The sequence below is a fragment of the Homalodisca vitripennis genome, chromosome 3, assembly GCF_021130785.1.
Source record: "Homalodisca vitripennis isolate AUS2020 chromosome 3, UT_GWSS_2.1, whole genome shotgun sequence".
Lineage (NCBI taxonomy): Eukaryota > Metazoa > Arthropoda > Insecta > Hemiptera > Cicadellidae > Homalodisca > Homalodisca vitripennis.
Genome location: NC_060209.1, coordinates 119198693 through 119214607, shown reverse-complemented (window position 1 = coordinate 119214607; position 15915 = coordinate 119198693). Strand labels below are relative to the sequence as shown.

Sequence of the window (15915 nt, the reverse complement as noted above, 5' to 3'; positions counted from 1 at the left end):
AGCCAACATGGTTCACAATACACGCCATTTAAAGACGGAGAGTAACAAAGCCAAAAGCGCTCAATTTTTTGACCAGTTTTCGTTTCAGAAAAATAATAATCTTTCGAAAAGGATCTATTTGTTTTAAATGTCTTTAGGGAATGGCCCTTGAGGGTCTACACGGTTCGGAGTTCAAAATCCGAGATTTCAATTCATCATTGTTAATATCTTCTGAGAAAAAGAGCTATGTCTGTACTCTCTACTCCACCATCATTGCAGATCTATACCAAAGACATCAGTATTTTCTTGTACTGAAATACTTCCGCCAGTTGATGATGTAGAAGGAGCAGTATATGTAATATTTAAATCAGCAGACTTACTCACATTTTGGTGGACTTCTGAAGTTTGGTTATCGGCAAGAACATTCAATTCGACGATATCTTCTGACGTGGATATTTTTACCCCCAAGCCCACATTCATTCTCACCAACACCATCGTCACCTGATTGACTTTGAGAGGTATCAGCAAAAATCCCGTTTTTTAAAAAACGTGTCAATCTTTGGTAGTTTCTTCACTTTTTTCTTCTTCTTGTTTTTTCCTTTTTCGGAACTCGGCACCACTAGGTCTTTTGTTTCCGTCCATTTCGTTTCAATCACAAACAATCATAACGAAATCCATTAAAAACGCACAAATTTATACGGTAAAAAACGGGTCCACTGATTTAAATTGTATAACAAATACACAGACAAAATTGTTTTGTAATAAAACTCACACTACTGAACCGCACAATCGTACTAACAAGGACCCGACTGACAGGACAGGGTGACTAGTCTGTGAGTGCGCAGCGGGCCACCCCTCCCCCGCCGAGACTTGGACTCGCCCAGGCACCAGGCACACGAAGAGGGGAGGGGCGGCGGCCTACTACATGCCGCATGACCTTGAGATGCGCAGCAGTTACGGAGTAAAACTGAGTTGTGGGGACAGCGCGCGGCTCAGTAGTGTCCCAACATTCAAACTGAACGTATCAGTCCGGCATAGTAACATCGCAGATAACCTAGACTTGAGTGGACTAGTTATCATATTTCATTTCAAATATACTCATCATGAGAATATTTTTAAATAGTGTATTAATAGTTCATACTATTGTACTGTTAGAAAACGAATACAACTCGGTGGTCAAATGTTTTGTTACCCACAAATTTTAGCTTCAATTAAAAAAAAACACTTTTGCGCCCTTCTAGGGCCTGCGCCCCCCTGAAGGCCTGCGCCCCAATGCACCGCATTGGTTGCATTGGCGTTAGTTACGCCACCGTATATATATATATATATATATAAATTGTACCAGTTCCAGTTCAAGACATTCTGTTCTGACAGTTTCTGCTTACATTATTAAACTGGCCTATTTCATACTGGTATGGTATAGTACATATCATGTTTTGGAACACTTTGATAATAATTTTGTAGATGTAAGATATTCTAATACATAGATTCCTTAATAACATTTACAAATGAATTTTCAACATAACGTCTCTGCTCAACTGGTTTTTGTTAATTATAGATATCTATCTTGACGTACAGTACCATAACAGTTATTTAAATTTTAAGCCCCTCATACACTTACAGACAGCATAAGTAATCAAAGTAAATTAAAAATTCAATTAAAAATTTTTTTATTTAAATCACAAGTACAGTAACTAATATTTCAGAAATACAGAAAATTCACAAGTCTTTAAATCACCAGAGTGGTATAGAATATAATATCAGAAACTAAGCATAATTAAATATTGAGAAAGTAAATTTAAATTAGTAAAATAAACAGTTATGTTCAAGGATTTCCATTACTTGGGTACACACCTTATCAATATTTAATCATCTCTGTCAATCTGAAATGAACTGTCACTCTGAAAGTTTGCAAATTCAAATGTTGTCATTACCCGTAAACTAGATTGGAACTGGATCATTTACCAGCCAGTCACTCTACTTAATAGTGCCGGAACAGTTTCAAATGTTCTGTTTTTTACTGATACACTTCAAAGAAAGAATTCGTCTATTTTTGCTTACAGACTATGTGAGTGGCTCGGAGTATATGGAGAGGGGGAATTCGAGGGAGACAAGGCATTTCTGTACATCATTGCAGTGAACAACTGTTCCCAGTTTATAGCCATGTACTGCCTGGTGTTATTCTACCTAGCGAATAGAGAACAGCTGAGGCCCATGAAGCCCTTTGGAAAGTTTCTCTGTATCAAAGCTGTTGTTTTCTTCTCTTTTTTGTGAGTATTTAAGATAATTTTTGTGAACAAACAAAATTGTAGTCTGTGTGTAATTTTAAAATGGGTTAAGATACTAAATTCTACCCTGGTAAATTCTTATGCAGATATTTGCATCGTTGACATTAATGTTAAGTTTTTTAAATTAAATTGATGAAGGAACTATACAGGTAAGTATCAATCAAATTAAGCAAAGTTTAATTTTATGTGGAAACATTTAAGTTAAATGAAAAATGTCTTATTTATAAGTTAAAGTGAAGTTTAACAAGTCCTCTGTATAATTGGGAATATGAAGATGCTAAAGTGTAGGTGATGTTTTTCTGTTGCCTAAAATATGTCTTTATTGAATAACCAATAAAAAAGATAATGGACATTCATTTATATGTATATATTATTATAATGTTTTGCCAATTAAAAATTTAAGCTCAAATTTTGATGGCTTTTAATTTTAAAAGCGTTAAAAAAATTGTTAATGAGAAGAACTATGAATGAAGAGAAAGTGAGAAAAGGAACCACAAGTTTTATATAAACCAAAGGTAAATCCACTGATATTGATATTAAGGAGACCTCACTCCACAATGTTGCAGGATACCCTAGCCAATGTGGGTTTCTCATTTCCATACCATGCAGTTGGCCTTCAAGCTTTTAACATAGGAAATAACAATTTTTAATGTTCTAAACATTTTATTATTGTATATTCAATTTTACAATTTATTTATTGAAAGTAATTTTTAGTCACAAACGTAAACATCATCATCTGCATCGAATGAGGAAATGCCAAACATTTTCTCTTATCTGACATACAGCTATACAGTACAGAAGGAACAGGATATTGATAAACTACATCAGTGATGTGAATGACATGTTAGTTACATAAATAAGGATTCAAGTTTCATTCTTGATTATAGCGTTGTTATTAGTGATTTTCGTTGAGATTGGATTAATTCATTTTGTATCTTTATTAGTACAATGAGCAATTTCATTTTTGTTTTTCTCTATATTAATTTTTCTAATTCATGTTTAAAACTATATCAACGAGAATCTTGTAGTTCTTTGGGTTTGTCTTTATACTAATATTTAAATCAGTAAGGTCATCTTCAACTGTATATAATTTATGATCTAAATTGATATTGTAATTCAAAGATTTACTTAACATTCTGTTTATTTCTTAACATCCTCAAATTGAATATTAATAAGATTTTGTATACTAGGATAAAAGCTATTGTTGCATTTATTTGTCATCATATTTGGGCTTTTGTTTATCAATCAAATTGTATAGTTCTTTAGTGTGAGTCGCTTTTTTCCCTTTTTAAATTGTGTAAATCCAGTCATATATTCACTGAAAATATATAACTCTATATATATATACAGTGGAACCTCGATAACTCGGATTAATCGGGACCGCTGCCGATCCGGGTTAATGAAAATCCGGGTTAGCCGGAGAATTAGGTAAAAATTAATAAAATACGGTATACTTACAGATAAACTCCATTATAATTGTAAAAACATCAAACATATGCACATTTAATTATTATTAGTCCTTACAGTACATTTATAACTGTTCATTTCCTGGTAAAAAACTCAGTCAGCTTTGGTTGTGCCAATGTCGTCTGCCACTTGCGTGCTGTGCGATCCCGCAGTCTCTTCAACATGAGCAATTCAGCCGGCGATGTTTCTGCCTGCCGCTCGAAATAAACCATTAGTTCGTTTAGTTTGGTCACTGCATCTCCATGACTCATCACTGGATCTTCAATGTCCCCGTCTGCCTCCTCAGCGTCTGATTCATTAGCATCAGGTAAAAACGACGCGATCAATTCCTCGTCAGTAAGTGGCTCATAGCCTCCGTTATTGTCTGCCACTAACCACAGAGTAATGTCATTTTCATCGACTTCAGAGCAGCCATCAATATTTTGGAACATATCCAAAAGTTCTTGGGGCTGGGTATGGATCGTCTGGAGAGTCATTTTCCATACTACATTTCCCCACTGGTTGAATTATATTTTCAGGCAAGTCGCATACACCCTTCCACAGTTTTTTCCAAGATTAAATTAAGCTGATTCTAGTCACTTGTTCCCAAGATTCTGCAATCATGTACATTACAGTTTTCACATTAAATGTTTTAAGAATCTCAACTACACTGTGTTCTCCTTCATTGTCAATGTTTGTGCTTAGCATCTGTCTTCTGTAAACCTTCTTGATTTTCTCTAGAACCCCCTGGTCCATGGACTGTAATAGCGCTGTTACATTAGGCGGCAAAAACTTGACGGTAATGTCCCCACTGACCAGCACATCTGCAGACGAATGTGAAGGAGCATTATCAATTAGTAGGACAGCTTTAATTGGCAACCCACAATCTTTTAAATATTTCGTCACACCTGGCACAAAACAATAAAAAAACCAATTTTTAAAAGTGTTACTGTCCATCCATGGACTTCTTTGAGACTTGTAGACAACAGGTAGAGAATCCCGATTTACGTTTTTCAGTGCTCGCGGATATTTTGCTTTTCCTATTAAGAGTAGAGGAAATTTATGCTTCCCCGAAGCATTGCTGCAGGCCATTATTGTCAATCGGTCTTTGCTTTTTTTATATCCCTTTGCGTCTTTTTCAGTTTTTGAGGCCAAAGTTTTGCTCGGCAATATTCTGTAAAATTCTCTGATTAATTAATTATTTAGATAATAAATCTAAATAATTAAATTATATTCTTAAAATAAAAAAGAACACTATCCAGAGATTGACTACTGTAGTCTTCCTGTAGCAGAATTCTCCAACTACAAACAGCTTGCAGGAAAGTTGGTTGATTACTACTGAAAACCAGCTGTTGTCATTATCTAACAGTCCCGGTGCTGGGCTATGCTAGTATATATGGACATTGACAATCTATTAAGTAAACATCATTGACACTGTTCTCATTTGTCAAGTTGGGCTATACATTGACTGTAGATAAAATCAGTGATCAGCATTGACCTTAAAAAGACAATACTACAGGGTCTATATGTTTGTGTGTATTTTTTTTAAAACAAACTTTCTTGTTCAGTGTCTATCTGTTTGTGTGTTGTTTGTCAAACTTTTTCATATTTTATCTGTAAACAAATTTTAAATATTTTCAAAGCATTCTATTTTGTGTATTTGTTTTTTACTTTAATTTTCATATAAAATATAAATAGGCAACAATTGAAAATTATATAGAGTAAAATATAAAATATATTTCATAACATGAAAACTGTATTGTCAAAAAGTGTAATGTTCCTAAGGGATGTAAAAGAGAGATTTAAAGGAGGATTTAAAGGATTTTTAATTTAAAGGAGATTAAATAAATACAAAATGAAGGATCAAGATTTAAAATTTCCTTGTGGAATATGCCACAGAAATGTTAGATATGGAGCACTGGGTTGTAGTGGACCATGTAGAACATGGTTCCATTTAAAATGCTTTGAATATTTCATATTTTGATATTAAAAAAATTGACAGAAGAAGAAAAGAAATGCTGGAAGTGCTTTGACTGTATAAATAGCACAGAGGAAAAAGGGAATCAGTTATGACACAGAGATAGAGATGTCTGACAGAGTGATTCAACTTCAAAATGAGGATAACACTGATCTTGAGAGCTCATTACATCTAGCAGCGGAGTTAGGAAACGCTCTTCTCAAGGAAAATGAACAACTCAAACAGGAGATACATAATGAAAAATTAAAGAAATCGCAGTATGAATTAGAGCTAAAAGATAAATTGAAGGAAACAGAACATGAACTAGAAATAAATTAAAAAGGCATTCTGAGAACGAAAAGAAGCTGAAAAAGGAAATTGACGCTTCAAAAAACAAGCTATTTCTCCAAGATAAAATATATGGTGAATTGATAAAGGCATATGAAAAGCTAGAAAAAGAAATGTGTACAGCTCGTAATACCTTCAAAAATGAATTAAAAGGTATGACCAAAACCATTAGATCTTTGGAGGATGAAAACCAAAATTAAAGAAGGTGATATTTCAATACTAAAGGAATTGAAATAGTAAAAAATGAACTTTTGAAAAGGGAAGAAAACTATAAGGAAGAAATCAAATTACTAACTGAACAAAATAAAAGGCTGAAATTGGAGAAAAATACTCAATCTCAAAGTCTAAAAGTTGGACAATCTAACACAAACAATGATGTAACGGTCAGTCTGTCACTACTGGAGGGTGAATGGATCACCGACGATACAGTTAAAATGTATTTTGATCTGCTGGAAACCTGCATAGACTGTAACAACATTTGTTTGATGAACCCGGCAATTATGCTTGTCATGAAATGTCTTGATTAGCAACAAGGAAGTTCTAAATCAGTTGAACCTGAGGGAAAAATCACACATACTCATACCTGTAAATGATGCTCAATTTACAGGCGAAGGACCTTATAGTATAGACAGTAAAGGCATGGGAACCCATTGGAGCATGCTTCTGTATGTTAAAGAAAATAATCAATTCTTTTATTTTGATTCATTAGGGACCTACAACCTTCAGACAGCTGAAATATTAGCTGAAAAAATTACTCAAGCATATTGACCCGGATATAAGAGTAAATCTGAAGATTTGTCCAACCCCCACAACAAAGCAATACTTATGATTGTGGAGTATACATGCTACTTGTAGCTGAAATTATATTGGCTCAAATCACTCTAATTGGCCAGTTAATGATGAAATTGAAATTCCAACGCTAAGTTACTTGGATATATGGACTAAAAGAGCCCAGCTCTCATCAGTTATATACAATAAAAACAGGAATAACACGACACATCTAGCCCCCTTGTTCTTAGAGAAGCTGGCTTAAAGCTTTCAAGCAAACTGAACATTAATAAAAAATGTTTGTATTTGCCTACTCATGCTAATAAAAGAATCAACATGACTTGTAAGACTTTACCAGATGTGGAAAAGCAAAGAAATTCAAACTGGATGACAGTGAAGAAAAGAAAGGGTACTAGATCCAAAAAAACCTCTACAGAAAAGCACTCCACTCCTCTGACTAACAAATATCAACAACTAAGTGATGAAGAAAATACCACCAATGACAATACAGCTTAAAATTGTTTGAAAGAACTTTATGATAACAAATCTTAAGTACTACTGGAGCAAACCCTACACTAACAGGTGAAATAAAAAAAACAAAGGAAAGAAACTTATCTCATTCTTGGGGACTCCATGCTGAAACAACATGTATTTGTACCAAATGCGAAACTTAAGTTTTTTAGGGGAGCAACTGCTGCACAAATGAGCAAGCGATGGACAGTATGGGTAAGATGACAAAAGACCCGCAAAGCCGTTGTACTTCACTTTGGTACAAATGATTTAGATTGCTTACAAAATGCAGAAGATGTCATGGGAGCCATGTACAAGTTGATTAAAAATGCCAAAAACACATTTGGAAAACACAACCATATTTGTGAGTAGTATTATCAGAAGAAGGAGTTTACCCATTCTCTACTACAAAGAACAAATGAAAACATACGATGGTTGTGTCAGGAGCTGCAAGTGGTATACGTGGATAGTGGAAAATATATCAATGACTCTTGCTCTTGCAAGAGATGGGGTGCCACCTGAACAGGAAAGGCTCTGACATTCTCGGCAAGGTTATTAACAAAGTGGTATTATTAAGTACAAAGTTGAATATGAAGAAAACCCAATCGGAAATACCAATAAATGGAAGCATTTTAGATGTAGACTCGCAGTTCCACTTCTCGCCAAAGAACTCAACTGAACACCGTCAACAGGCTCAGAGGAGAGACTTCACATCCACACCCAGAACTGACCGACTCCTCTCCACTACTACAGCTACAATGCCAAGTCATCATGGTGCTCAGGAGGTACCAGGGCCACACACCTCACACGGTTGCGGTGACACACTACAAGCAAAACCAATGTGCAGAAATCAGCTGGAGGGATATGAGCAGCTTTCCTCCTCTACAGGACAGCAGTGGTGGTGTAGTGATACATGGGCATTATAGTGAGAGTGATAATGATAGTGACAAACTACAGACTTATGACAACAATTATAGTGTAAACAATGGAATTGTAGATACTAAGGAGCTTGTAAAGGAACACTGTATTTTGGATAACAGTGTTTTTTTAGGATGACAGCCAATCACTCAAACTCGAATGTAAGCAAAAACTAGTATCGGTAACAGATTTACAAAAATCAACAAATGTTTATTTTAAATTTAAATATTCGAAGCTTGTTAAAAAAGGTCAATAAACTACAATTAAGTTTGGAATCGCACCAACTAAATCCTGTGATCATTAGTATATGTGAACATTGGCTCTCACCCTGGAATTTGAACTTGTAAATAAATTAATAGATTATGAACTTGCTACAATATATTTAAGAAAAATTTCAAGTCATGGGGGTGTCTGTCTATTTGTGAGGAAAGATGTTCCTTATTACAATTAGGGAAGATTTGAATGAGATTTCAGAAGACCTTATTTTTGAATGTGTAGCCTTAGAACTAGAATTAATAATTGAAAAAATGTTTCAAAAGGTGTATTGTAATCTCCTTGTATAGAACCCCCAACAGTAACTTCAATCAGTTCATTTGTAAATTAACAAACTTGTTCGAAAAAAGTGAGAAGAGAAATCAAAAGTAAATTACATATTTCTTTGTGGGGACCTAAATATAAATTTGTTGAAGGAGGATAAGGAGATGAAAATGTTAAAGAATGTTATAAACGTCTTTTAATTGTCAAGCTGTATTTACAAAGCCAACAAGAATTACTAAGAATACCAAATCTTGCATTGACAATGTCATAACAAATGTAAATCCAAAATCCATCAGCAGTGAAATTTATAGAATTAGGGCTATCAGTTCACAACGCACAAGCAGTATACTTAATAAAAAAAGCCATGAGTAAAAAGAAAATTATAAATACAAGAATTGCTACAGAATGAAAATAGAATTAAACTACTTTGCAATTCCTTGCAAAAGGAAAAAATGGCAGTCTTGTTTATCCAAAGAAACAAGCAATGAGGCGTATATACAGCTTTTTGACAACATTCCAATCATTTTTTTTCTCTACTTTCCCAATGAGAACATTCACAGTCAATCCTCTGAATAATAAAAAGAAAAAAACATGGATAACAAACGAATTGAAAGAAGCCAGTAAAATAAAAAGAGAACTGTTTGAAATCTCAAAAGTTAATGAGTCGGAATCATTTAAAAATTAATTTTAAACAGTTTCAAACAAAATATAATAAAAGATATCAAAAATTCAAAGAGACAATTTAACAGACAATTAATTCTATCATCAAAAATGTTAGTAAAGCTACCTGGTTAGTGGTCAAGGAGGAGCTGGGCAGTTGGAGGAAAATAAGATGTGTCATGAAATTAATGTGAACGGAGAAATTATACATAATCCAACAAAGATATCAAAACTGCTTCAATGATTTTTTCTCAGAAACAGGGCTAAAAATTGGTTCTTCAGCTAATATAGAGGAAGCAAAAAAAATATTTAAGAGGTTCTAGGCAAGTTTACGATAACTTCATTTTGGAAACTGTGAGTGAAAAGTATGTCCAAAAGGTTATTGTTTTAATAGAATCAAAAAACCGCTTACGGCTGGGATGAAATTCCCACATCGATAATGAAACTGGCCAGTCCTTATATTATCAAACCTCTAACTCATGTCGTGAACCTAGTAATAAACAACATGTGTTTTCCCGCAAAAAATGAAATATGCTATTATCAAGCCCCTGTTTAAAAAAGATGACACTAGACTAATAGAAAACTATCGTCCAGTAGCCTACTACCAGCGTTCTCTAAGGTGGTTGAGAAGATAGTAAGCAATCAGGTCATGGAGTTACTTGGACAAATATAAATTACTATCTGAGCAACAGTTTGGTTTTCAGAAGGGGAAAAATACTCAGATGGCAGTGTTTGAATTGGTCACACATGTCTTGAGGGCTTTGGATGGATCGCAGAGTGCTCTGGGAGCATTCTGTGATCTATCTAGGGCTTTTGACAGTGTGAATCATGAACATACTCTTTGGTTAAATTGTGCAAATTGGGTTTCAGTGGAAAATCTTTGAAATTTTTTGAATCGTACACTTAATGATAGGTTTCATAGAGTGAAAACCTCAAACCAAGAAGGGAAAATCTTTTTTTCAGATTGGAAACCAGTTACTGTACGGGTGCCCCAAGGCTCAATATTGGGTCCTGTATTGTTCTTAGCGTTTGTGAATGATCTTCCTCAAAAAATATTATGTCAAAATTAATATTATTTGCAGGATGACACAACATTAATAACAACTGAAAGAAACCCACAGTTTTTAATGTCATCTGCAGAAGCAACAATTAAAGACATGTATGATTGGTTTAGCAAAAAAATGGCTTGAAATTCAATAGCTCGAAGACAACTTAATTAATTTTCACACCTCCCATGCTTAAAAACCAATGGCATTATAAATAAGATCAACTTTCCTTGTGGAGAAGAGTGCCAACTTTCACAGAAAGCCACATTTTTGGGAATTATCATAGATGAGGCGATGACACTGGCAATCACATATTAATATGCTTCAAGAAAAAACTAAGTAAAGCCATTTTTGCTATTAAAACCGTTGCAGAGTGTAACTGACAAACAAACTGCCCTGATGGTATACCATGGTTACTTTGTTTCTTTGATGAGATATAGTATAATATTTTGGGGAAGTAATTATTCAAAAATGAATTCAATTTTTGTTTTACAATAAGAAAGTGATTAGATTACATGTTTAAATTAAAATATAGAGAATCATGTAAAGAAGTATTTAAAAAGAATAACATTTTGACAATTCCTGCTCTATATATTTTGGAACTTCTAAAATTTGTAAAAAAGAATCCACTAGTATTTACATCATCAATCATAAATCATAATTATAAACACGAGATATAGAACTAATTATATAAATTCCCAATACATAAACTTACTATGTTAGAAAAGAGTCCCTATTACATGGGAATTAAAATGTTTAATATTATACCTGATGGGATGAAAAAAAGAAAATAACTTATTACGTTTTGTTTCTTCTCTGACTGCAATATTTAATAACAGCATGTCCATATAAGATTGAAGATTTTAATTTAGAACTGTTTAAAAAAGCATGATGAAAAGATTTTTTATTTTCTATTGCATGTAATTATATCATATATTTTATTAATAGTAGACTAAGTAGCTTTTAGAAAAATTGACATGTCATACATTACAGGAGCTATGCTCCAAACATTATGTAATAATTATATGACAAATAAATGATTGATTAATTGATTGATTGAACACAGACCCGTCTCATCGGCGTTATATATTTGATCTGCCGTTAAATTTTCTTCTTTAACAAAATCCAAAAACTTGTTTTTATAGTCATCAGCAGTGCTGTTGTCTCCCAGATAGACTTTCTCCTGTGATAGATAGTTGGGGAATACCATGCCGTTTTTTTCCACCTATCAAACCATCCTTGACTCGCAGTAAAATTTGGTTCACAATCAGGCAACTGTTTATTCAGCTTGATTGCCTTTTCTTGAATGATAGGCCCAGACACTGGCAAACCACGTTCACTTTCCGCACAAAACCAAACATAAAGCGTCGTCAAGAGTCTCGTTTTTAGCTTTCTTAGCTTTGCACCGATTGCCCAAACTGTCTTTTGTTATCATCTTAAAACAAAATTCTTCGATTTTTGTCCTATTTTTTTCCAATCTGATACTGTAGATGTACCGACACCATAGGATGCTGCAATTGTTTTTAAAGATTCGCCTTTATCAATCCTACCTAATGCCTCTAGTCTCTTTTCCATTGTCACTACAACATTTTTACGTTTTGTTGCCATCGCGTAGATAAAAACAAATGCACAACACAAATGAAGCACACTATCTGAAGCACGATTGCAGAACAGAAGCAAACAATACAGTACACTACACACACAACACGGGCACAAGCGAGCGGAGCGAGGTAGGAACGGTACTAAGGGGCCAGGCGTGACGGTAGCGTGGGAAAGGATTTGGCGAAATACGCGTCTGTTATTGTTTCCGAGAATCCGGGACAATGATCGCCACTCGGCCGCTGTGTGCCATGAGTCACACACTCACTGTCGTACAGTCCCATCAAATACTGATGCAACATCGATTCAAAGATACTATACCACTCAAAAATATTACGTTTTTATTATTGAAAGGTTTGTCTAATTTTTTATTTTTTAATTGAAAATCGGTCCGGGTTAGCCGGACTTCCGGGTTAACGGGGGCCGACTTATCGGGGTTGTACTGTATATTGTTTTTTTTTTTAATTAACAACTAATCAAAACTTGTTATTTAAATTTGGAAAGTTTATTATCAGGTGTTTCTTCTTTTGTTTGTGTATTTTATTCAGTGTATGTTTATAAAGTGTACTTGATAAAGTTGTAGTTACAACGAAATATTGTACAGAAAATAATCGTAGTTTATTTTAAAATTGCTCAAAAAGTATATTAATATATATACTTTATACTTTTAATACTAATTTCTTCTAGAGTTACTTGATGAAGAATATTCAGAAATCAGAAATATTTTATCGTCATTAAGCTTAAGTACAGCGATAGACAAAGTCAGCTTGTTCATTTATGTACATACAGATAAATTAATAAATAAAACACATACAATATCACGAATAAATAAAACAAATACAAACAAAACAAACAAACAATTGCAGTTTATACTGTAACAAGTCAATGGGACACACAACAATAATTAATTTTAAAAGCATAAACATGTAATATCGCTGCTTAAGAAATCTGAGACTGAGTAATAAACATTGGTCTTGAATCAGTTCTCTAATACTCTCTTAAATTTGCTTAAAGTACAATTGATGCATTTTGTGGTAATTTGTTAAACAGTTTAATTTTCATAAAAATATGGCTACCTCTAGTTTTTTCTAATCTTACTTGAGGAAGATCTAAAAAATACTTCCTCCTCGTATCATACCCATGTACTTGTTCCCTAATTGTAAAGCTGCGGAGGACTTCTTTTACACTTACTAAATAACAGTAAATATAAAGATTTGGCAGTGTCATAATTTTATACTTTCTAAATAGAGGAACACAAGTTTCTCTGTCTGATACATTTTTTATTGATCTAACCGCTTTTTTTTGCCATATGAATGCTCTTTGTGCTAGTACTGTTTCCCTATAAAGTTACACCATATCTTAATTGCGATTGAAAAAGGGCATTATAAACTAATAACAATGTATCAATAGATACATAATTTCTTAACTTTCTTAGAAGATACACGATTCTAGATAGATTTTTACAGAGGTAATCAATATAATGGGCCCAATCCAACTTACTGTCAAAACAATAATACCTAATAACTTCTTTATGAAAGCAGTCAAAGTACTTTCTTCTAGTAATAGATTGTTTGAAGAAAAAACTATTTTCTCTGTTTTGTTACTATTTACAACAAGTGAGTTGGCTTCAAACCATTCTAATACCATTTTTAATGTTTGATTTTCTTTTTCCATTAATTCATCTAAATATTTTGTGCTGTTAATCAGAGTAGTATCGTCAGCATATAACACTGACTTGTCACATTGAATGAGAAATCATTGACTGCCATTACAAATAAAAAAGGACCTAAGATTGAGCCTTGAAGCACACCTCTGGTAATATTCTTAAAGCTAGATTTATCGTTACATTGCACAACCATCTGTTTTCTGTCATTCAGATATGACCTTAGTAAATTAAGTTCATTATTTCTAATTCCATAATTGTGAAACTTATCCACTAAAATTTTGTGATCTATACAATCAAAGGCTTTAGTTAAGTCAATTAACATAGTAGATGTTGCCATACGCTCTTGAACATTTATTAGACAAAGTAAAAATGAAGTTGCTGTTTAATGTTTAACTCAAATATTTTACTAAGTATAGGTTTTAAGGAGATTGGACGGTAACTTGAGGGATTTGATTTGTCTCCTTTCTTGAATATTAGACACACTCTAGTTAGCTTTAATGCCTTGGGAAAAAATCCCTTGCTCCAACATCTTATTAAATAACCATGTTAGAGGTGTTACTATTCCTTCAATATCATTTTTTATGGTTTTATTGGAGAATCCATATATATCTACACTATTTGAATTACTTAATCTAGAGACACAGTTTAAAACTTCTTCTGCTATAATCTCATGCCAATTAAAAGTTAGGTTTGTATCAATATTTTTATGCATAATATGCTTATTAACTAGGTTTAAAGCTTTATTATCAGGTACACTTTTACTCTTATTAAGATTTAAACTACTTACAATATTAACAAAATAATCATTAAAGGTACTAGAATCTATAATACACTCTGAACTCTGGTTTGTTGAATTAGACTCTTTTTTTAATTATCTCCCAAGCAGCTTTACACTTATTACTAGAGTTTGCTATGTAACACTTATTCTCTAACCGTTTGGCTTGATCTATTCCTATTTTATACAACCTTTTTGCTTTTGTCATCTTTTTTGTAGTCTGGTTCCTGGGCTGTACCTTTGCTAATTTTATATCTATCATAGAGGGCTACTTTGTACTCATTGATTTGTTTCAGCTCAGGTGTGAGCCATTTTAATTTTACCTTCTTTTGCTTATCCTTAACCTTAACATCTTTAATTTTACAAATTTTCTCAAAAGAAATCGTCAACAACTCCATAAAATAATCAAAGGCTTGTTCTACGCCCTTAAAATACCCCAGTTTGTTTGAAGTAAGTCATATTTAAATTTACAAATTGCTCTATCACTCATATCTCTAATAAATTTTTTTTTAATTTAGGCTTATTTTTACATACATACACGTCGAAAAATTGAGCAAATACACCATAATTATCAGATAAATGTGGTTCTAAAACATTACAACTAGTTTTATTTCTACTGATTGAAGTTACAATGTTGTCTAGGCAAGCCTCGCCCCTAGTTGGCTCATTGTTTAACAAATACATGTTATGTGATCTTAAAATATTTAAAAACCACTCCACTTCTGGTTTATTTTGTTGTACATTAATACTGAAGTCTGAAGAAATTATATACTGTAAATTATTGTATTTGTCATGTAAAAACAATAAAAATTAATCAAGAGTATTTATTTAAAAATTGTGGTACATTAGAATCTGGCGTACGATATAGAGTGACAGTTATTAACTTAAGTTTAGGCAAGATACCTGCTTATACCTGAAGTTTATACCTGCTACCTCAAAAAGGCCCGTTACTCAAAAAGGTCTTAAATCGATTGTTTTAAATTCAATCTCTGGCTTAATATAAATAGAACATCCACCACCTCTTTTAGATAGATTATTCCTAGTAAAGGAATTAGCTAAAATAAAATTATTTGGAACATACAAAGAAACTTCCTCGTCAAACAGCCAATGTTCATTCACCATGAAAATGTCACAATAAAAATCATTCAAAAATAAGTTTATTAAGTTTAATTTATTTCTAATTGACTGGGTGTTTAAATGTAAAATACTAAGAGGTGATGTTTGTAAGTTTGCTACGTTGTCTGGGCCGTTGTTGCTTCCTGGTAGTTTCCCGTAGAAGCCTCCAAGTTTTCTGCCATTTCCACGCCAAGCGAAGAGGGCTGCTGCAGTTTAACGTTGCCCTGTTCAGGGTGCTTCATGCCTTCATGCTTCTTCAGTGACGTTCTGCACCGCCCTGTTCAGTGTACTTCTCAGATAGT

The 15915-nt window shown here is 33.3% G+C and overlaps 1 protein-coding gene across 2 annotated transcripts in view; it reads left to right on the top strand.

The window, feature by feature from the left end:
- LOC124357417 (transmembrane protein 184C) overlaps window positions 1-15915 on the top strand; it is a 50250-nt gene that overhangs the window by 16851 nt on the left and 17484 nt on the right. For both annotated transcript variants that reach the window (XM_046809207.1, XM_046809208.1), the window contains exon 5: window positions 2043-2249. In XM_046809207.1, the coding sequence (XP_046665163.1) occupies window positions 2043-2249 (207 nt within the window). The remainder of the gene's footprint in view (window positions 1-2042; window positions 2250-15915) is intronic.